Source organism: Rhinolophus sinicus, linkage group LG12 (assembly GCF_036562045.2).
Source record: "Rhinolophus sinicus isolate RSC01 linkage group LG12, ASM3656204v1, whole genome shotgun sequence".
Lineage (NCBI taxonomy): Eukaryota > Metazoa > Chordata > Mammalia > Chiroptera > Rhinolophidae > Rhinolophus > Rhinolophus sinicus.
In genome coordinates, this window is record NC_133761.1 from 22,578,840 (window position 1) to 22,600,361 (window position 21,522).

Genomic DNA, 21,522 nt, shown 5'->3' on the forward strand with positions numbered 1-21,522 from the left:
TCTTATATTTTTACAGGAAAAATGTTAGATTCACAAGGACAGGGATTGTCTCTATTTTCTTCACGGATATAGCACCTAGATCCAAGAACCAAGAATAGTGCCTTGTAGAAAATGGACACTCGATAAACATTTGTTGAAAGATCAGGGAAAATACACTATTAAACTCCTGCCCTTCTTTAGAAACTTGCAATAATAAATAAATACATAAATAAAAGCAACCGTACTTTGCTTTATTTTAAAATCACACAAAAGTGATATGTTCCAAGCATTGTGTTTATGAGGGCAGCCTCTGACAATTAGTCCAGGGTTTGAATTTAGACTGTGACACACTGTAAATCACTTAATTTCTCTGTGCCTCGGTTTCCCTTTCTGTAAAATGGGTCTACTATTACTCATAGTATTGTTATTAGGATCAAATAAGGTACTGAATGAGTGAATGGCCTAAAACTTCCTGACATAAAATAAGCACCCAATAAATGTTGGGTTTTTTTAATTAAAACCTGAAATTTTACGAAGGAAGGCATTGAGGCCCATGAAGTAAATGACAACTGGAGGTCGCACAGGCCAGTTGGCAGTGCCAGAACATTTCAAGGGAATCTATGAAAAAGTTCTCCCTATTGACTGTATCAAGCTACCTGCTCATCTCTTTATATGTACTTTCTAAAACAACTTACCAGGGGGAAAAAGAGATGAGTGCAGGTCACTCTCTCTTGCAAAGACTTCTGAAAAACGTAGAATTCCCAGATGCTTGCTGGAAGCAATGAGAAAACATTGAACCACACCACACAAAGCAGTTAATATAACTGCCTGAGTTTAGCAGACTTATGCAACTTGAAAATTTTGTTATTTTTGTTCCCTGAATTTGGGAGCACATGGATTCAGGGAAACAGGAATCTAATACAATAATTCTTAAAGTGTCTTCAGGATGAATATAATATTCAGTTACCCAAAACCTCACTTCCTCCTCCCATCTCACCTCTCCCTGCTCCCTGCATTCCTCACAGCTGGTGCTGGAGACCCGGAATGGCTCGCCGCGAGCGCAGGCGGGGGCGGCCACTCTCGGCTGTAGCCAAGGGGACGGAGCGGGTTGGAGGGTGGAGACGAGGCGAGGCGAGGGAACTAGCGCCAGCGAAGAGCTCAGCTGCGAGCAGTTTTCCTCCAGGACCTGTCAAGTCAGACCTCACGTGTAGACCAGGAGAATCAAACAAAGGCTACGTAACCACCTGCGCCCACTGAGCGGAGTCCAGATGTGACCTAAGCCTCAGGTGAGTCACCCTACCCTCCACCCCACACCCTCGGGTATCCAACAGGTTGGTCGAAGCGCCGCTCCCAGGGGCCCATGGGTACATTTCTCGTCTCACCTGGGCGCTGTGCTCGGTTTCTCCTTTACTGAGGCGTCATTACTATTTAAACTCCTGGCCCAGCCCACGCCTGTTCTATTCCTTGTCTTTTTGTTGCTTTCCCCTCTCCTGAAATGACAGCTCCACTGTGTGCCGGTGAGCGCGCTCAGAATATCTGCTCCTCGGGAAACTTGCAGGGACAGAAATGGCTAAACCGAAAGGCGCAAAGTGCCTTGACACGCGGCGGGAGCTGGCAATGGTCACCCCTAGTTCTCCGTGATTCACTGAGACTTTAAGTAAAAGTCATCATTAATTATCCCTATTTTACAACCAGGAGGTCAAATCCTAACGGAGGAGAGAGAAGAAAATGGAGCGTGAACGACAATCAGAATAGGATGAAAGTGAATGGGAGCGAATGACGCTGTCCCTTCCCTCGGAGCACCCTCCCCCACGTGCTCATACCCCCAGCGAACCGTCCCGGGGAGGCCGATGAAGCCACTGCAGTAAAAGAAGAGAAAGGGATATATATCTTCAAGTTGGAAGGGACTCAGACCCGGTTACCACTTCCTCTGCTTTCTGAACTTTCCGTTTTGGCCTCCTACGTGCAGGAGTGAGTTTGTCATCCTCTCGCTTGCATTCAGCCAGGAGTCCTCCTCCTCCGCTCTAGACCTCCCTACCCCCTCCCCACCCGCTCCATCTCCCAAGTAGCCAGGCTTTCAATCCTTACACCTCCCAGGCTGGAGATCTCCATTACAAAGTTGGGAGAGGGGTGTGTAGGTCCGGGCTGGGCTACGGCAACCAGCAGTGTGCCCTGTGTAGTCCTCGGCTTGGACCGCACCTGAGCGTTTCCCTGCGCGCGACCCCCCCTTGTCATCCCACCCTCCGCTCTCCCGCACTTGGACGCTGCTTCCGCTCACTCGCAGCTCCCTCGCGGCGGGAGGAGGCGCGAGCACAGGGGTGGAGAGAATAGTGGTGCGCGGGTGGGAGGCACTCCCCTCGGGAGCCCGGGAAATCCCGGCCGCCACCTGGGACCGTGCCACCGACCTCGCGGTATGGCTTCTGGTGCGCCCCCAACTTTCTGGCGCCCCCACGCAGCAGCCTCTGGGATGGAGCTGCTTCCCCGCGGCCGGGCGCTGCTGGACTCGCCGCTGGACAGCGGCTCTTTGACCTCGCTGGACTCCAGCGTCTTCTGCAGCGAGGGCGAAGGGGAGCCCCTGGCGATCGGGGACTGCTTCACGGTCAATGTGGGCGGCAGCCGCTTCGTGCTTTCGCAGCAGGTGCTGTCTTGCTTCCCGCACACGCGCCTTGGCAAGCTGGCGGTGGTAGTGGCTTCGTACCGGCGCCCCGGAGCCCTGGCCGCCGCACCCAGCCCCCTGGAGCTCTGCGACGATGCCAATCCCGTGGACAACGAATACTTCTTCGACCGCAGCTCGCAAGCATTCCGATACGTCCTGCATTACTACCGCACCGGCCGCTTGCATGTCATGGAACAGCTGTGCGCTCTCTCTTTCCTTCAGGAGATCCAGTACTGGGGCATCGACGAGCTCAGCATCGACTCCTGCTGCAGGGACAGGTACAGGCGAGGCGCGCGGTGGCTGGGCGGGGAGGCGGTCTCAGTGCAGAGAGGGCGACAAAGGGAAAGATTTGGGTCTTTGCACAGGTCTCCAGAACCCGGGCCTAAGAATCCCTGTGGCCACTTTTGGAAGGTGGGGTGGGATGGGGGTGGAACGCGTCAAAGCCAACTTGTGATTGGAAAGTTTTGAACGTAATCCTTTTTTGAGTGACTGTACATCAGCCAGTTCATTTATAAGGCAAGCGAGATCAGGCCTGCAATAAATAGTCGGTGATTGAATAAATGAGTCAGAAAAGCTATGCTCCAAAAGATGGACTGGTAGGTATAGGGATGAAGGTTTCAGAGTTGGAGCATTATCATTTATCAAACCTAGGACACTCATATTAAAAAGTTGGATGGACAGTGCTTTAAATACAGAAGAGAGAAACTTGATTCCTTGACTTTGATAATGACTGTGCTATTATCTTTCTGTTACTACCAATTCTTCATGAATACCTTTCCATCACACACACACACACACACACACACACACAATTCTATATGACAAACTTCTTGCTACAAGAAAATGGATAATAAAATACATTAATCTAAAGTAGCTTTGTTATGTATAAATCTTTTTGTATAAACTTCTACCACGGAAGTGTCATTTTAAAAATAATGAGCTTAAATGAGAAATTTAGAACACTGTGACCAAGAGTAAAATGGGAATGGACATTTTCTGCATTTGACTGAAATAAAAAGCATGACCTCACTGCCAAGTTTAATTCTCTGTTTACTTCTGTATTTATTAAAAAAAAAACTAATCACCAAGTTGTCTTTCCTAAAAGATACTTCAGAAGAAAGGAGCTGAGTGAAACTTTAGACTTTAAGAAGGACACAGAAGACCAGGAAAGTCAACACGAGAGTGAGCAGGACTTCTCCCAAGGACCTTGTCCCACGGTCCGCCAGAAGCTCTGGGACATCCTGGAGAAACCGGGGTCTTCCACAGCTGCCCGAATCTTTGGGGTCATCTCCATCATCTTCGTGGTGGTGTCCATCATCAACATGGCCCTGATGTCAGCTGAGTTAAGCTGGCTGGACTTGCAGCTGCTGGAAATCCTGGAGTACATATGCATTAGCTGGTTCACCGGGGAGTTTGTCCTGCGCTTCTTGTGCGTGCGGGACAGGTGCCGCTTCCTGAGGAAGGTGCCGAACATCATAGACCTGCTTGCCATCTTGCCCTTCTACATCACTCTACTGGTAGAGAGCCTGAGTGGGAGAGAGTCTACACAAGAGCTGGAAAACGTGGGGCGTATCGTCCAGGTTCTGAGGCTGCTCAGGGCTCTGCGCATGCTAAAGCTCGGCAGACATTCCACAGGTATTCAGATCTCATTTTGCTATCTCATTTTCTTTGACTTTGCCATTGCTTGTAAACATTAGTGCTTTGACCACAACCCAAGGACAACTCTGGATTGATACTCAGAATTACCAACTCCCATATTTTACCCAACCACGAACTCCAAAAAGTGTATTAAAGTTGTTATTACAGATATAGAGGAGACCATGCTTCTCACACTTTGTCTCCATTAGGCATTTGAGAATTAATTTGACCATTTGTTAACCTCAACTTGTTTAACCCCGGGCCCAGAATGTGTACAAAAATTAAAGTCACTCTGCCTCTAGAAGGTTTCAGATAAAATATGCATAAAGGCACTCTGCCTCTAGACGTTTCCAGATAAAATATGCATAAACAGCACATAAAAAAGATATTCATCAATTATATATGATATATAGGGACATGAGCCAGTTTCTCTTCTGTGTCCAAGAAAGTGCTTACCACACATGTTCCTTGGCAGAAGAGAAAATCAGTCCTCCAGAGGCTTCTCTAGCTATTATGTAGAAAGAGAGACGACCCAGCACTAGTGGCTTTCCCATCATTTTTGAAGAAACAGTGGAAATATTTTCTCTGGAAGAAAGCAGAAGACACTAATTAAATGCTTTAGTATCTGAGAATTTTCTTGTTCCTGGTCGGGGATGCATGAGAGAATTGGTAACAAGAATCCCTTAGCTTTTCGTGTATATCATAAAGCCTTGATAATCTAATGAACACTCTCCTTAGAAAAATCTCCACACAGCACAACTGTGCATAAAATTTGAGTCAACGTCAGGGGAAATCCATTAAAGATGACCCTTGCCTCTCCGAGGGCAGTGATTTTCAGTGGCCGGCCCTGCAGCTGTTGCATATTCTGGAGTACCTATGTGTTACCTTATGTTAGACTTTAATGACAAGAGGAATCCCGTGAAAATCTTGTTAAAATGCAAATTCTGAGCCCCAATCCATAAAGAGGCAGATTTTAGTATTTGGGGTTGGATCCAGGAGCATACATTTCAACAAGCTCAGAAGTGAGTGATTGTGATGTAGGTAGTTCTGGGACCACACTTGGAAAAACAGTGGTGTAGGGTACCATATTAAAATCATACATATTAATGCAATACATATGAATAAAAATAATTTGGCTAGTGAGTCCTATCCCTACCTTATTTCCCTAGATATGTGCCTACTTGGTCACCTAAAAGAAGTTAATGGTAGCTGTCTCTCCTTATAAATATAGGGAGAAATTGTCCTCAGATTTCCCCCCCACATCTCTTAGATAATTAGAACTTATCCTAATATAATTTTGGCCACATATTTGCCTTGTTAGTCTCACATACCAGGGATTTGATAATGGGGTTTCCAACAACTTTTACAAGTACTCTTTGTTTTCTGACACTCATAATAGGATGCTTTCTTCTAGTATTTATAAACTCTTCACAGCATTCAATTTAAAAACACCCAGTGAAGACTACATTTTTTTCCCAAAAGAAAGGAAAAAGAAAATAACAGTAATTTCCACAATGTCACCTCTTCAAAGGGTTTTTCCTTTCTAAAGCAGTCAGTACACAGTATTAATAAAGCCTTAATTTATTGGAAAGCTATGAACATGCACAAATATTTGACAATTTTATCTCAAGCATTACACTTAGCAAAACATAACAGATGACATATTTCCCCATCTAATAACTATAAGTTGAGAGGTATTATACAATAACACAGGGACAATGGTGATCCAAGCAGCTTAGGTTTCAATCCTGGCTCTGTAGCTTTGTACTAGAGATGCTACACCTCATCTATAGAGGAATAGTAATTACAACATCATCTCATTGTTTTTGAGGATGATCGGAGTTAATAGATGTAACAGGCAGAAATTCAGACCTTTGTCTCTTTACAAAACTGTTGACAAGATCTCATCTTGAAATGTACAGTCTCCCCAAACAATATGCTTTTCCTCATATGCTGTCAATTTATTTCAGAAATGCAACTCACTACAGACAGACACATCAAGGTCAGTTTCCTAAAAGGTATTCTAAAGATATTCCAAATTTTCTTTTTGAAGTTAAACCTCAAAATTTATATTTATCGATCTGTAAAAATCACTGGTAAATAATTCAAGAACATCTCAAAATTTTAAGAACAGAATTCAACGTAATGAGAGTACAAATAATATTTGAATGCATTTCCAGGAGTCTCTTGTGAGTGAATAAAAACTTTTAAATGATTCTAAGTGGTATTGCTTTGGATTTCAGAGACAGTATCGTTGCGACATCAGGTTGATATGACTTCAAAATGTGGACACACATTAAGTAGTATCCCTCTAGTGTTAGAGAAGATACCTTACCAAATCACAGACCCATTATGGACACATCTTACTCTCCCTAGGACTTCATCTCTTCAGATATTGGAATGGACTCTAGTGGGTATCCTCAGAACAGCAATGGGGAACCCACCAGTGCCTCACCAGGAGTTTCCCAGTGACTCCAGTCCTCCATTCCCATCCATGGAGGAAGATTCTGTATTCAGGTCTACCTCCTTACAAGAAGGCAGAGATTCTAGGTACTCAAGGAAGATATTCCTCTATAGCTTTGGCATTAAGGACGAGAATTTCAATGGGTGTCATGGGAGTTCAGGAACCCCTCCTGATAGACCCCTCAGAATGTCCCCTGAATGTACATATGAGGTTCTCATGTCAATTTTGTTACTGATGCCTAACTTGCTTCTGCTGCTCCCCTCAGTCTCATGGTATACGTTCAATACTACCTCTGGCATTCAGATAATGATACCCTCATCGTGTTAAACTTTATTGGGAGGGTGAGAAAAACAGATGCATCAAATGTAAGGAGATAGCATAAAATTGGCACTAGAAAAGTGCACTGAAGTGATGCATTGAAATGCAGGTCTGACCAAGTGAGCACTTCCCAGGGAACACTGCAAAGACCTCCTATTGTATAGTCTCAAGTACAAATTCCTATCACATATCCCCTGCCTGCTTTTTAATTTCATCCTTCATCATTTTTTTTGTATAAGTAGTAGGTGTTTAATAAATACATAAGTGAGTGAATGAATCTAACTATATTTCTTTCTATCCTTCTCAATCCGGCTTCATCCACGAGACTATAAGCTTCCTGAAGACAAAGATTGATTAGTCATCGCTGCATCCCCAGAACATTGCCTAAAGCTGGAGACATATTAGATGTGAAATGCATGTTTGTGGGTGGATAGCAGGGAAAGAGAAAAGGAGGGAGGAGGAGGGGAGGGGTGCCAGTGACTGACAGCAGTTGTTCTATTCTAGGGTTACGCTCACTTGGGATGACAATCACCCAGTGTTATGAAGAAGTCGGCCTACTGCTCCTATTTCTGTCTGTGGGAATTTCTATATTCTCAACTGTGGAATATTTTGCTGAGCAAAGCATTCCTGACACAACCTTCACAAGTGTCCCTTGTGCATGGTGGTGGGCCACAACATCCATGACGACGGTGGGCTATGGGGACATTCGACCAGACACCACCGCAGGCAAAATCGTGGCCTTCATGTGCATATTATCGGGAATCCTCGTCCTGGCCTTGCCTATTGCTATCATCAACGACCGCTTCTCTGCTTGCTATTTCACCTTAAAGCTCAAGGAAGCAGCTGTTAGACAGCGTGAAGCGCTGAAGAAGCTCACCAAGAATATAGCCACTGACTCATACATCAGCGTTAACTTGAGAGATATCTACGCCCGGAGCATCATGGAGATGCTGCGACTAAAAGGCAGAGAAAGAGCAAGTACCAGGAGCAGTGGAGGAGATGATTTCTGGTTTTGAATTCACGTGCACTTTGTTTATAAAAGCTTGTGTAAAACGAACGTGATCGATAAAGTCTTGATATGGTTGTGTACTGCTAAGGAGTCTCTTTGGAGTACTACTTGTGTGAATTTTTGCTGATACATTGCTTGGTCTACTAGAATATCATCCCAAATAACTGCACATTGTTTTGATACATTTGAATCTCAAAAATAGCCATTTAACACAACCCAATACAACTAGGCCAATATATACATGTCTGAATAGCCAAATATAAAATAATATTGCAATACATTCAACAAAGTTAAAAATTTTGTGCATCGCTAATGTTAAAAGCTTTTTGTACCACTAATTAAAAAAAAAAAAGTTAAACTGCAAAAGCCTGAGAAAAGACAAGTGAACATTTAAGAACACACTGAACAACTTTGCTATTTAAAGATATTTCCCCAAGTAAAATAAACCACCCCTTTCTCCATCAGTTGAAGCTGTTGAATACAACAGTTAGCTTTACACAAGAGAAAATCCTGAGTTGTTGATCACAGATGGTGTCCCTATCTTCCCTCTGGTGCAAACCACTGGTCACAAATGGACTGAGGTCTGTATCCCATCATTACTACTGGAGGTGGGAATCCCCAAACTGCTTAAACTGCAGGAGAAAACTGCTGCAAACAGGCTCTGAGAACTGCACACTTCATCCTCCCCACTGAGGGCTCTATGTGGAGTATGAAGCAGATACCTTATAGCACTCCATGGAAATTAGATGGGCTTTAAAAATCTCTTTACTATGTAGTGTTCAATTGATGTCTTTAAAATCATGAATATGCAAAGGTGAAGTACTGAATATCCTAAATATATGAAAGAGTCTTATTTCATAAAATGAGAACATTTGAATGATACCACTGGATGAACTTGAAGATCTTTTATTTGTTAAAAAATGTTATGGATAATTTTCTGACTATTGGGGCAAATAACAAATGTTCAAACCTCGCACGTATTTTTGACAGCATTTGACAATCATTCATGATAATAAAACTCCTAGACATTTGGTTATATAATTAAAGCCAAAAGCTCTTAATCTAATAATTAGTTTATGCTTCCCAATATTCTAGTAAATCAGATTTTAAAAACTAAGAATGAAACAGAGTATCACTTTAATACCTGCATTCTCAATGGGTGTAATATAGTGTTCCCAAGGGGAAGAAAATTGGTTCTTAGTGGGCAAAAATAACTCTTTTTATTCATAAAACACATGTACACATACAAAAAACAGATGTAGAGTATATATACGGTACTAAAATTTCATGGGGTATGAAATGAGAAAAAAATGCCTAAGAGGTTTCTTGCAAGGATTGGGTGGTAATATGAAATAAACATGGAGAAATACTGCTATAATAAATGGCTATACAATATTTTATCAATGCTACTGAAGACACCTTGTTATATTATGAACTACACAAAAGAAAGAGAGAGAGAGAGAGAGAGAAAGAGAGGGAGACAGAGGTAAAAGGGGGGAAGAGAGAGAGAGAGGAAGGAAGGAAGGAAGGGAAAAGAGAGAGAGTGATTAAAAGAGAAGCCAATCAATTAATTATAAGATGCCATTGAATGTAAAGTGCATCCAGATTTGGGATATGTAAAAATTTTATATATGCATCTTAAAATCAATGAAATATATGCCACCTCTAGTTTTCTGGTATGCATGCTTAAGCTCTGAAAACATTTTTATTGATGGCATGAGTTCTAGATTATATGCTAAAATAGTTTTATCCACTTGGCTTGTTTCCACTTCTCCCAAATATTATGAAATAGTAAAAAAATAACTATTTCCCCTGTTACACAATTCATGATGCTAGGACGTGACATAGGTCCACTAGGTCTAGCTAAACCTCATTCCGCGTCTGAAGGGCAAACAGAGGTTAGACACAGAAGGCAAACTTACCCTGGCTTCTCTAGAACTCTCCCCAGTAAGAAGCTACTCTGATCCAGGACTGTGCTTTGTATGCCTCATGTATTATGTCACTTATCCTCAAAATAACTTTATTATATAATTACTATTCTTGTACTCTTCTAAGTATATAGTTTATATATTTATTCATTCAACAAGTATTTGTTCAGGACCTAGCTGTGTGCTGGGCACTAGAGATTTTTTGTTAAACCAGATCAAGTCTTATTCTCTTATATTTAATATTCTATTCAAGGGTGTGACGGGGGAATACAGATTACAAAACTGAGGCATAAAAAGATGAAGTAACTTACCCACATTCACACAGCCCATACATAGATGACAGAGTCAGGAATGAATTCCAATCTGCTGGACCCTGAAAATGATACTCCTAAAAGTCACATTACAGATTCCATTATTCCCATACAACCTATGTGTAGAGATTCACATCGTAGCAGACAAGCCAATTTCTTGTGGACGGAGAGATTTAATATGCCTTAAGAAAAATATCAGCTTATTTTCAGAGGTGAAATGGTGCTTTCAAGATGGTGCTTTTCTTGTTTTTTTCTATATATACAAGGAAGTTTTGCATTTATCATTTAATGCAAGTTAGTATTAAGTACAATGTATTAGATGCACAAAGAAGTTAACTGAGGGAGAAATCTCAGAGCTGTGTTTCAATGTGGAATTCTTACTGTCATTAAAATCTTCTGCCTAGCTCTTGCAGAAAATATATATGCTGACCCAAGTTATCTAAGCAAAACAGTATCATCAGTGAGCTTACTGCTTTGACAAATATTTCCACTGATACATTTTGTTAACATGATGAACCTGCTCTTTCAAAATATTAGCCATTAATATTTCTGTCTTATAAAACCTTCAGTTCAGGTCCAAAAAGATATCAGTTAACAAATTATATGTTACAGTGCTTCCCTTGTTGATTTTTTTTGCAAAGCACCCATCCACAACTCTCAAACCTCTCTCCCAGCCATTCTGATGTACGGAATAAAAAAAATGTCACATAAGGAGAGCATTACTCATCAACTGCACTGGCGATTGCTTCCATGGTATGTCTTCAGGGGTAATGAGGTAACCTAGTAACAATCTTTTCATGTTTTCATTTGCCTTATATTAAAATCACTCCCTTATTTATCCCTTCAATGCCAGTACCCCACTGTTCCTTCCTGCTCTACAATCGACAAAACTGAAACCCTAATTCGGTCCAATCCAGTGCCTACTTGTTCCTCTACCTGAAGAGCTGATCATGGTTACACAAAAAAACCAACGCATGCTGACTGCTCCCATTTTACATTCATGCCTGCCCCCCAAATGGGTTCTGAATGCTGCTAGGCAGTCATACTGCAATTACTGAATCTATTCACTCTCCTTAGATAAATATAAACCTCTAACACCTTCCTGTGATTCCACGTTTACTCAGAAAATAGAATCAGCTAGAAGAGGTTTTCTACAAGGTCCAGCACCCACATTTATCCACCTACCTCCATCTGTGCCTATTCATTCTGCCTTTTCTCTTATTATAAGGGTTGAACTGTCCTCTCCTCTCCAACTCTAGAATATTGCTTCAGAAAGTTTTTGCCCTCTCCTTACACTACAATCACTTTTCCTACTGGATCAATCTTATCAGAATAAAAACATGATTTATTTTTTCCCATCTTAAAAATAAAAGCAGACAGATAAAAAAAAACTCTTTGAATCTACTTCATCCTCTCGGTGACACCCAATTCCCTAAACGCCTTTATGACAAAACTCCTTGACAGCATTTTCTATACTCACTCTCAATTTTTATACTCAGTTTTTAAAAATTCTTTCTTGAAAAGCCACTCAAATCCGTCTCCCACCCCTGTATCTCCTCTACAACTGTTCTTCTCCAGATCAGCAGTTACTCCATCATTGCTAAACCTAATCATCAATTCTCAGACTTCATATTCCTTGATCCACTGGCGGCATTTACAAGGTTACTTACAGACTTCCTTGAAATACTTCCTTCACTTGACTTCTAGCCCATCACACTCTCCCGATTGCCTCGCATGCTACTGTTTATGCATATTTTCTGGTTGAAGTGGCCAATCGGTGCTTAATCCTCAGTGCTCTTCTTGTCTCTACTTACATTGATCCTTCAGTAAAGTCATCCTGTTTAATGGTTTGAATACCAGTGATGCTTGGTCTACTCTTCAGACTAGACCTCTCAGTCTTCAGACCAGACCTCTCTTCTCATGTCCTGCATCTTCAGACTTGTATATCTAACTGCCTATTCAATATTTACAGATATTCACACACATTGCATGATGAGCACGTCCAATACCACATTATCGATATTCTCTCAAACTCTATGTTAGTTGCAGTCTTCTGAGGTGCAGGGGCCGAGACAGGCAGTTATTGTGATATCAGTTATGTGCAAAGCATTTACTGGAGGCAAAAACCTGAGGAGATATGTGGAGAAGGTGGGAAGAACTTTCAGGCCATGATGCAGATCTGACACCTGTGAAGAACAGGGAAAGAGGAAGATCAGGTGAGAAAAAAGAAAGTCTCTGATTGCAGCTCAGTTCTAAGAAAATGTCAGCCAGGTTGATGGAGAGTTCTGAGCAAAAGCCACCCATGGCAGAGCTCCACCTCTTTTAGAAATGGGACAGCATTAATACCTGGGGACTGGTAACAGGCTGTCGGTAACCATGCTCTTCTCTGGAAATCTGAGCAGTGCATTTTCATGGCCACCACAGTCAAGCCCTGGAACTGCACATGTCTCCTTCTCCATACATGTTCAGAGGTAGCCCCTCCTGGGGTCTCATGGGCCCCTCTTTCTGAGGGAAAAGTTAAAAAAAGGAGTTGGTGGATGAACTAGAGCACTCATTGCGGTAGTTGGTCTCAGGACAGCAGCTAAGAGTCATGCTCTCCCTCCTCTACCATCCACAGCACCTCACCTCGGCACATTATTTCCCTTATGATACTCTGACATCCAAAAGAGTTAGAAAGATAATTCTGTCTGCTCATGTTAGCCTCAGAGAAAATTTTGTATCCTAGAAAACACTGTTTTGATTATCGCCTGCTGAAGTGCACCATCATTAGTCATGCTGCACAGAATTGTCATTGCCACGCTATTTCTATTCTTAAACAACAAAAATGGCATTAATAAAATGGTATTGCTAAGGGGCATTTCAAAACAATTTAAACCACAATTGTATTCATTTCTGAACTGGTAACATCACACTTAGTATGATACTATTTTAAAGGTAATGGTTAATAATCCAATGACTCTAAAAAATGCTTTCATGATTACCTATTAACTTATGTAAAACCACTGTAGATACATACATTTAGCTTTCTACAACACAATGCACCTAAATCTGAAGTAACAGGGAATCTAATTTTTGGATTTCCTTTTCATGTTTTAACTCAAGTGACAGTTCTTCCAATTATATGAAACCCATAGTCTAAGAGGTTTAATAAGTAAAAGAAGGTAATGGTAATGAGTATATTGTCTATATTATTCTATTGTTCCACCAATTTTTTTCCAAAGAAATAATAATTGAACTAAAGCAGTTTCTACAAGTTTAGCATATGCATATGCAAATATACACACACACATACAGAGAAAGTGTATATGTGGGGAGAAATTTGGCATAACAAATTGATTTTGAAATTATGAGAGGGAAATCTTTCTTGACACGCATCACTAATCACCTAAATACCTCACTGGGATATATAGACAGAATTTCAATCATCTATTTAAGGAAGAAAATCAAATCTTCCTTAAAGAATAATTTCTATTTCTCTAAACCAGGACAATTTTCCCCAAACCATGTCTTTACACAAGTCTTTGCTGTACAGCAAATGTTTTATCTTAAACTAGTCTATAATTATTATCCTCAACTAATACTTAATGGTACTTGTCAAAATAAAAGAAAGTTACAGTTGCTATGGTAACTATACTTTGTAGGAAACTCCTTTCAACAGGACTTGCTCCTAAAGTTAAAAAAACAAACAAACAAAAACCCTTCACATCCAATAGTACCACCTTGATCACAAGCCATCAGGACAAGAGAAAGAAAGGAAGGAAGGAAGGAGGGAAAGAAGGAAGGAAGGAAGGAAGGAAGGAAGGGAAGGAAGGATAAATGAATGAAAATGTAAAAATAAAAGCCATTCTTCAACCTTTACTCATAGTTTATTTCCTCACATGAGCTAATTATCCTTAAGATTTCAAACAAAGGAAAATAACTGCTCCCTGAAGAAATCTCTATGCGTAACAGTGAAAACTAAAATCTCTTTTTTAACTTTAAAGATAGAACACACAATGTGATATATAGATGATGTATTACAGAATTACAAAATTACAAACCTATGTAATTTTACTAACCATTGTCACCCCAATAAATTTTAACTAAAAAAATAAAAAATAAAAATATTTAAGTTTGTAATAATAATTTTAAGAAATGTGTAATCAATGGACGTTTGACAAATTCTTAGTACTCTTTCCCTTTTGTTTAATTATTCTATACTATTTTTCACAGAGACTAATAAAATATGCTAAAGAAATCACTCACAGAAACCAATTTGTTTGATTCCAAAATTCTAAATGCATGGACAAATATAGTCTATCTCTCCACTTGGAATTCATCATATTGCCTTATAAATAAATCTTCAGAGAAATTTTAGCAGATATATTTGATAATTCAATTAGCAAAACCATCTTTCTCTGACATCTATTTTCTAGAAATATTTTTCAGAGAACAGAGCAAGAGTTTTTTCATTTAATTTCATATAACATCCTTTCAAGGATATTGTAAATATGAACAGAGAGGGGCTAGTTAACTGGCATTTACATGAACAGGATAATTTATGATCTAGAAACAAAAATATATTGTAGCACAATTTGTCCAATTCGTATCAGAATTTGCAAGAGCAGTATAATAACAGCATTTTGCTACCCTCTTTCAAATTTCAAAGACTGGTAGATTTGTGGATCAAAAAATGTGTGATAAAGCAAAGCACACATATTGGTATAAAAGTCATTTTTTATGAAACAAACACTGGAGTCATTTTTGATACCTGTATAGTATTCCTCTGTGTTATCATTTTAATATAAAAACAAGGTCTATATTAGAAGTAATTACGTGGCTTTTACTCTCATATTTGGAAACAATTTAAATTATTTTAGCACACTGCAGAGCAAAAACCATTAAAGGATAATGAAATAAACTGACTGAGCTTTGACTACTATTTTTTTAATGAAGTGGATGGACTAAAATGGAATGTCAGGGCAGAATAGAATTGGGATGGAGTGGAAAATGATAAGACAGCATAGCATAGTATACCGTAGCATGTAACATATTAAAGTACACCTCACAAGTCCTAAGCAAGAACGGCACGCATCGCAAAGAAATACTGAAGCAGATTGTAAGAGCATTGGAAAAGGGACATGTAAGGGATGTGGTGGAAGCACGCTTTAGCTAGAAAAGGATCTTGGTCTTACGAGGTCTGACAATTAAGTTCGCGAACTCATCGTACAAAAAGTGCTACATACCTCATTGCTGAATATCACTATGGCCACCTTTGAAGTACTCCCCTTGGGAAGCTATGCACTGATGCCAGTGTCTAGTCCATCCTTAAAAGCAACGCTGGAACTCTTTTTCTGGAGTGGCCATCAGAGCTATCGTCATATTACCCTTGATGTCCTGAATGTCATCAAAATGTCTTCCTTTCAATATTTCCTTGATCTTTGAGTAAAGAAAGAAGTCATTGGGGGCCAGATCAGGTGAGTAGGGAGGGTGTTCCAACAGTTATTTGTTTACTGGCTAAAAACTCCCTCATAGACAGTGCAGTGTGAGCTGGTGCATTGTAGTGACGCAAGAACCATAAATTGTGAAAAGTTCAGGTCGTTTTCATCTTTTTCATGCAGCCATTTCAGCACTTCCAAATTGTAAACTTGGTTAACTGCTTGTCCAGTTGGTACAAATTCATAATAACTAATCCCTTTGATGTCAAAGTTAGCAACATCATTGTAACAAGTTCGTGAACATAATTGTCAGACCTCAAATTTCTTATTTCCTGATTTTTGTCTGTCATAACTGGGGCATTAATATTTCACAATTCAATTTTAATCAACATAATTCACAGTGGGTTGTGAGCCAGGACAAGTATATTTAACCTACTATTGGCCAAACTGTGTATTTCAAGGAGGTTTTTAATATAAAAACCATTTACTAACCATTGATTTAGTTAACTTTCTATGTATTTTTTTGAAAGATTATCAGTGTTATAACAGTCTCTTAGTTGATGATAACAGTAATATTTTAATTGAATTGAAACAAATCACCCATAAAATGAATTGCTTTATTATGTTAGAAAATGATAATGTAAAAATTACAGGATATATTTAAGACCTATTGCTGGAACTTAAAGTGTAAGTAGTGTGCTTGCTTCGGCAGCACATATACTAAAAAGTGTAAGTAGTGACAATATTTGAAACAAAGGATCTCTGTAATCAGAGAACTTCTACTTTATTTGAAATACATATGGAAAAAAACACAACACTTGATGACAGAATTAGAATATAATTTTATAAAATGTACAAACCTCAATAAAAATAACAAATCCCAACATGTTAATTTGAATGATATTCCTGCAAAAGAAAGATTTACAGCTTCAAAACTGAAAAAACAATTGGTACAAATTGGTAGTTATGAAATAATCATGGGGATATAAAATCTAGTATGGAGAATATAGCCAATAATATTGTAAAAACTATGTATAGTGTCAGATGGGTACTAGACTGGCCAGGGGGATCACTTTATAAGTTATATAAAAGTCTATCCACTCTGCTGTATACCCGAAGCTAATATAATGTTGAATGTCAACTGTAATTTAAAAAATTAAAATAAAAAATTGGAAATATGCCATGTTTCCCCGAAAATAAGGCCAGATCTTATATCAATTTTTGCTCCAAAAGACGCATTAGGGCTTATGTTCAGGGGATGTCATCCTGAAAAATCATGCTAGGGCTCATTTTCTGGTTAGGTCTTATTTTCAGGGAAACACGGTAGCAAACTGACTTGTTGCTATGTCCCCCAAAATATTTTCAAAGAAAAAACATTATTTTTTCTATGCCATTTTCTAATTTTCTATAGCTGCTAAGAAAAGAAGACTTTTACTTTACTTACTTCATAATTTGGGACAAAAGAAAAAAATAAAGTGGCTCACACAACTTTCCAAAGAATCATTCCGAAAGTATGTATGGAAATGGAATGTCTGATGTTTTAAATGATATACAGCTGAAAATTCCAAACTATATTTCTTAGTGATAACACAATGTCTGGTATTTTTGTCTAAAATTAATTAAATTTATTATATCATCCTGAAATATATTGGTTGTCCCAGGAAAATTCTAAGAGAGATTATGTTGGGACACATTTTGCCACGTGTCTCTTGCATTTCACCATATTTTGTAAACAGAAGCACTGGTAAATTTGTTCCAGATTTTCATTTCAAGGGTGTCTATATATCATGAAATGTTGGAAAATAGAGATAGTATCTCCCCTGAAACAAATGTAGATTTGTGTGATGCCCGGGATAATAAAGATAATATCTCCCTTTGAGTCATGTTGGATAGGTTTCCTTGAAGCCTTTTAAAAAATTAGTTTTTTCTACACTTGAGTTTCTCACCTGTGACACATATCCACTGAATGTGCAGCACTGACCAAACTCCATGTCACTCCTATGGGTCTTGGGAAGCAAGAGAAAAAGGAAGCTCATGCTGCCTTGTTTGCCATGAGTGATAAAGTCCTTTATCTCTGACCCAGGAGTCTCTTGTCTTTTGAAACCATGGCAGACTAACACATTAGCTTACAAGAAAGGCAAAATCTCAGACACCTCACAGTGCCTGACAGATTCTGAACTCAAAAGTTAATTTTATGGTTTTCTAAATGTAAAGTAACCACAGTTGGCAGACATTTTCTATGTTGTATTTTGGTAATAAAAATGGTGCAGTATTTATCTGGCTTCTTAAGCATTCCTTATGAGCTAAACTTTAGGGGAGAAAATTAGCAAAACTGTCAACATGCCAAACATATGTGAAGGCTGCCAAAAGTATTATTATTATTATTATTATTATTATTATTATTATTATTATTATTGCAAACAAAACTCAAAGTCATCACCTTATCTCCCACATGTTTCTAAAATATGTTGCATTACATCAAATAGGAAATTAATAACAAAAAGAGTTTGAATGAAATAAAATTAGAAATATATTTATATTTTATTTCTGTTTAAGTTTTTAATCATTACTTTATTAAAGAAAGTAGAAAAACTTTTAGAAAGTCTATTTGCTATTCAAATCCCTGTATCAATAACTGAGTCAAACTTCATGCCTAAAGGGAATAAATTATTACAACTCATTCATCATTACAGATTGTTACAATTTGGTTCTTCATTTACACTGAAAGATAATTGTCAGATGTTACATTTATTGCGATTTTGGATTAAGATTAAAGAATATTTTGTATTGTTACACAGATAGAGGAAATTGTTACTATTCAAAGCTTACTTAATGAAACCAGAATTTGAAATTTTTTCCTTGACTGAGATGGTGGAATGGAAGGGAAAAAACTCAACCAGGCATAAATGGTATACATCGGTGTATCTTTGTGTGTTCTGGACAGCCAGACACACTATCAATCACATTTAGTTAAATATTTTCTAATTTTCAGGGAGATGGCTTGAGGATCTTTCTCATGAGTTATTAAATATTAATAAAATGATATTTAACATAAAATTGGTTTATAGAAAAAGTAAACTTTATCTTACATGTATGTGTGTGTATGTATGTTGGGGGGATGTTTACTTGCTCACTGTATAAAATGTATTTCTTACTGCAGTTTCTTTAATATTTGAAAACACTGATATAATCAAATCATTGGTCAGGGTACTCCAGAGAACCAATATGTTATATGTGTGTGAGTGTATATATATATATATATATATATATATATATATATATATATATATATATATACACACACACATATATATAAACAATATGTCATACTGACCTAAGTGACTTTGGAAATGAATGGCTTCTGTAAGACTAAAGGCAAAAGGAACTGCACTTAAGGGCTATACTGTAGTGGATAAAGCTGTTCCCCAAGGTGGTATATGCATTTACAATTTTAATACTGCTATACATCTATATTGGAATAGAATAATTAAGTAAATAGATGTCAGTTGGTGGAAGCCAGTTTCCTCATTGGTGGAGTGGAAATTAAGATAAGTAAGGGACGGAGGTTAAAATAATAATCAGGTAAAGATCAGAGTTGGACATATCAGTATGAACTCATGTTTTGCTGAATATAGTTAAAGATGGTTACATATAGTAGTATTTAACATATGTGTACATAAATGAGTTGGCATACGCGCACATATATTTCTTTGTTCTGTCACTGACAAGGCTAAAAAAAATAACACCACAGTAGCAATGAGGACACTTAGTGTTCACATTCTGGTTTCTAATACTATTCTCCAATTTAAAAAAAACAGGGATCCTTGAAGAAATAGCTGATTCTAGGCCTGAGGCAGGAAATACACAGGATGAGCCTGGAACATTTTATAGTGCCAGAAAGTAAGAAGGCAAAGCAAACACATGTTGTGGGGCTATGTCAAAGGGCATAGGAACCAACTCTAAGTCCCCAGTGGTCAAAGCTAGAACAAGCTGAGCAACAAAATAAATCGAGTAGTATTGTATTATAACCCAAAGTATAAAATAAATATCCGTGGGTCCATACTGATATAAATAAATGATTAAATTAATAACTTAGGTAGGCTCTCCATCTTAAAGAACAGGGAGTATAATTCCACACTCACTAAGTATTGGCTGTGCATACACTTTCTTTGAAAGATCACAACAGAGACAAGGGGCAACACAAGATTTACAGTGGAGAAGCTTGACAAATGCTGCCAGGTAATCGAGATCAACATCAACAGTCATAAGTCATGTTGATAGTGTGTACCCTTGGTATAATATGATGCAAATGGAGCTTCACCACTGCGATCTTCCTCCCTCAAACCCACAACCCCAGTCTAATCAGGAGAACAATATCAGACAAATTCCAAGAGAAGGGCATCCTGCAATATGCCTGATCAACCTTCAAAAATGTCAAGGACAACAAAACCAAGGGAAAGTGTGAGAAACTCTCACAACCAAGAAGAACCTAAAGAGTCATAACAACTAAATGTAATGTGGTATCCTGGAACAGAAAAGGATAGTAGGTAAAAGCTAAGGACATGTGAATAAACTATGAACTCTGATTAACAATACTGCCTCAATATCAGTTCATTACCTGTAGCAATGTTCCATACTCATGCAAGATGTTAATAATAAGAGACCCTTTGTGAAGCTGTGTATGGGAACACTCTGTACTATATTCTCATTATTTCTGTAAATCAAAAACTGCTCTTAAAAAAGTATCTCCATTTTAAAAATGAAGTGATTTGAAATATACATTAATTTGTTTCTGTCTTGAACAATAACCTTTGTATCAAAATGTGTGTTATTTCTATTACATAGAAAAAAATTCAAGTCACCCAAAGGACATACATGATTCACTGATAGTCTCAGATTACTTCTCTAAATAAATCACTTGGTACTGAAGGTGACCAAGATATGACTGTAATGTTTAATGATGCAGCCTTTTGAAACGCAGAGATGGGAAAGTTACAACTTCAATGAAAGATGAGGGTTATCTAAAATTTCCTTCTGAATTACATTTTAATTATTAAAAATAAAATGCTCATTTAAATTTTTAATCAAATTCTACATCATTTGATTAATAGTTTGGTTCTAGATGGATTGTTTTCTCTCTCAGACTTACTTGGTCTCTCTTTATATCAGCCTAATTACAAAGGGCACTAGCTATTTCTTTACTTCTATTAAAAGAGATGCATCTCTTCCAAAGAAGCTCACAAAATAGTTACATGGCTAAACATACATCAATTTAGTGTGGCCTTTGCATCTAAGAGGATATTCTTATTGTGCTGCTTATGCAACACCATTGTAATCTCTCTGATCCAGATCAATAAAGATTCTCATCTATTTTCCTTCAGAAAAAGGGTAGAAGTTTTGTCTTCTTGTTGGCAGTGCAAAATTGAAGGATTAATATGTGGTTCCTATAGGAAGCACTTGCATATCTGAAAAACAATTATCTTTCAGGACCTATCACTTTTAAGCTGCTTTTTTCCATGCCTTTCTGTCAAAGCTTAGGTTTCATTTTCTTAGGCAAGGTGGAAATCGTTTAATGCCGCACAAATAGAATGCAGTTTCATTATGCCATTACTAATCTTTTGCTTTGCATCTTTTATTTAAATAAAATTTTCTACCTGAATAATCTTAACAGATTGAGGATACCATGGAGAGGCATTTGGAGAGAAAAACAAAACACAAAAAGTGAACAAACAAACATCTGTACTAGATTTTTACTGATTTCCTCTCCAGTTCTTTTTTTTTCCATTTTTTTTTCCTTTTCCA

The 21,522-nt window shown here is 38.4% G+C and overlaps 1 protein-coding gene and 1 long non-coding RNA gene across 3 annotated transcripts in view; one reads left to right on the plus strand and one right to left on the minus strand.

The window, feature by feature from the left end:
* Window positions 1-556: 556 nt before the first annotated feature.
* Window positions 557-8,151, plus strand: KCNV1 (potassium voltage-gated channel modifier subfamily V member 1). Of its 2 annotated transcripts, XM_074316750.1 has the most exons (5): window positions 557-1,265; window positions 1,675-2,913; window positions 3,741-4,270; window positions 6,244-6,291; window positions 7,560-8,151. In XM_074316750.1, exons 2-5 carry the CDS (start codon window positions 2,393-2,395, stop codon window positions 8,069-8,071), a joined length of 1,611 nt encoding a protein of 536 aa, XP_074172851.1. In that variant the 5' UTR covers window positions 557-1,265; window positions 1,675-2,392; the 3' UTR covers window positions 8,072-8,151. The 2 variants fall into 2 exon arrangements, with proteins under 2 accessions (XP_074172851.1, XP_019606147.2); XM_019750588.2 differs by lacking the exon at window positions 6,244-6,291 and having other exon boundaries at window positions 565-1,265.
* A 142-nt stretch (window positions 8,152-8,293) lies between these two features.
* LOC109457602 (uncharacterized) overlaps window positions 8,294-21,522 on the minus strand; it is a 179,629-nt gene continuing 166,400 nt past the window's right edge. Inside the window, exons 6-7 of the long non-coding RNA XR_012490887.1 lie at window positions 12,650-12,808; window positions 8,294-12,489 (exon numbers count right to left, since the gene is read on the minus strand). This is a non-coding gene — a long non-coding RNA (uncharacterized LOC109457602). The remainder of the gene's footprint in view (window positions 12,490-12,649; window positions 12,809-21,522) is intronic.

Excerpts from the sequence above, each read along its gene's own strand:
- KCNV1 (XM_074316750.1), top strand. The coding sequence starts at position 2,393 with ATGGCTTCTGGTGCGCCCCCAACTTTCTGGCGCCCCCACGCAGCAGCC. Across the intron at positions 2,914-3,740 it reads GACTCCTGCTGCAGGGACAG|ATACTTCAGAAGAAAGGAGC; the intron begins GTACAGGCGAGG and ends CTTTCCTAAAAG. Across the intron at positions 4,271-6,243 it reads GCTCGGCAGACATTCCACAG|AAATGCAACTCACTACAGAC; the intron begins GTATTCAGATCT and ends AATTTATTTCAG.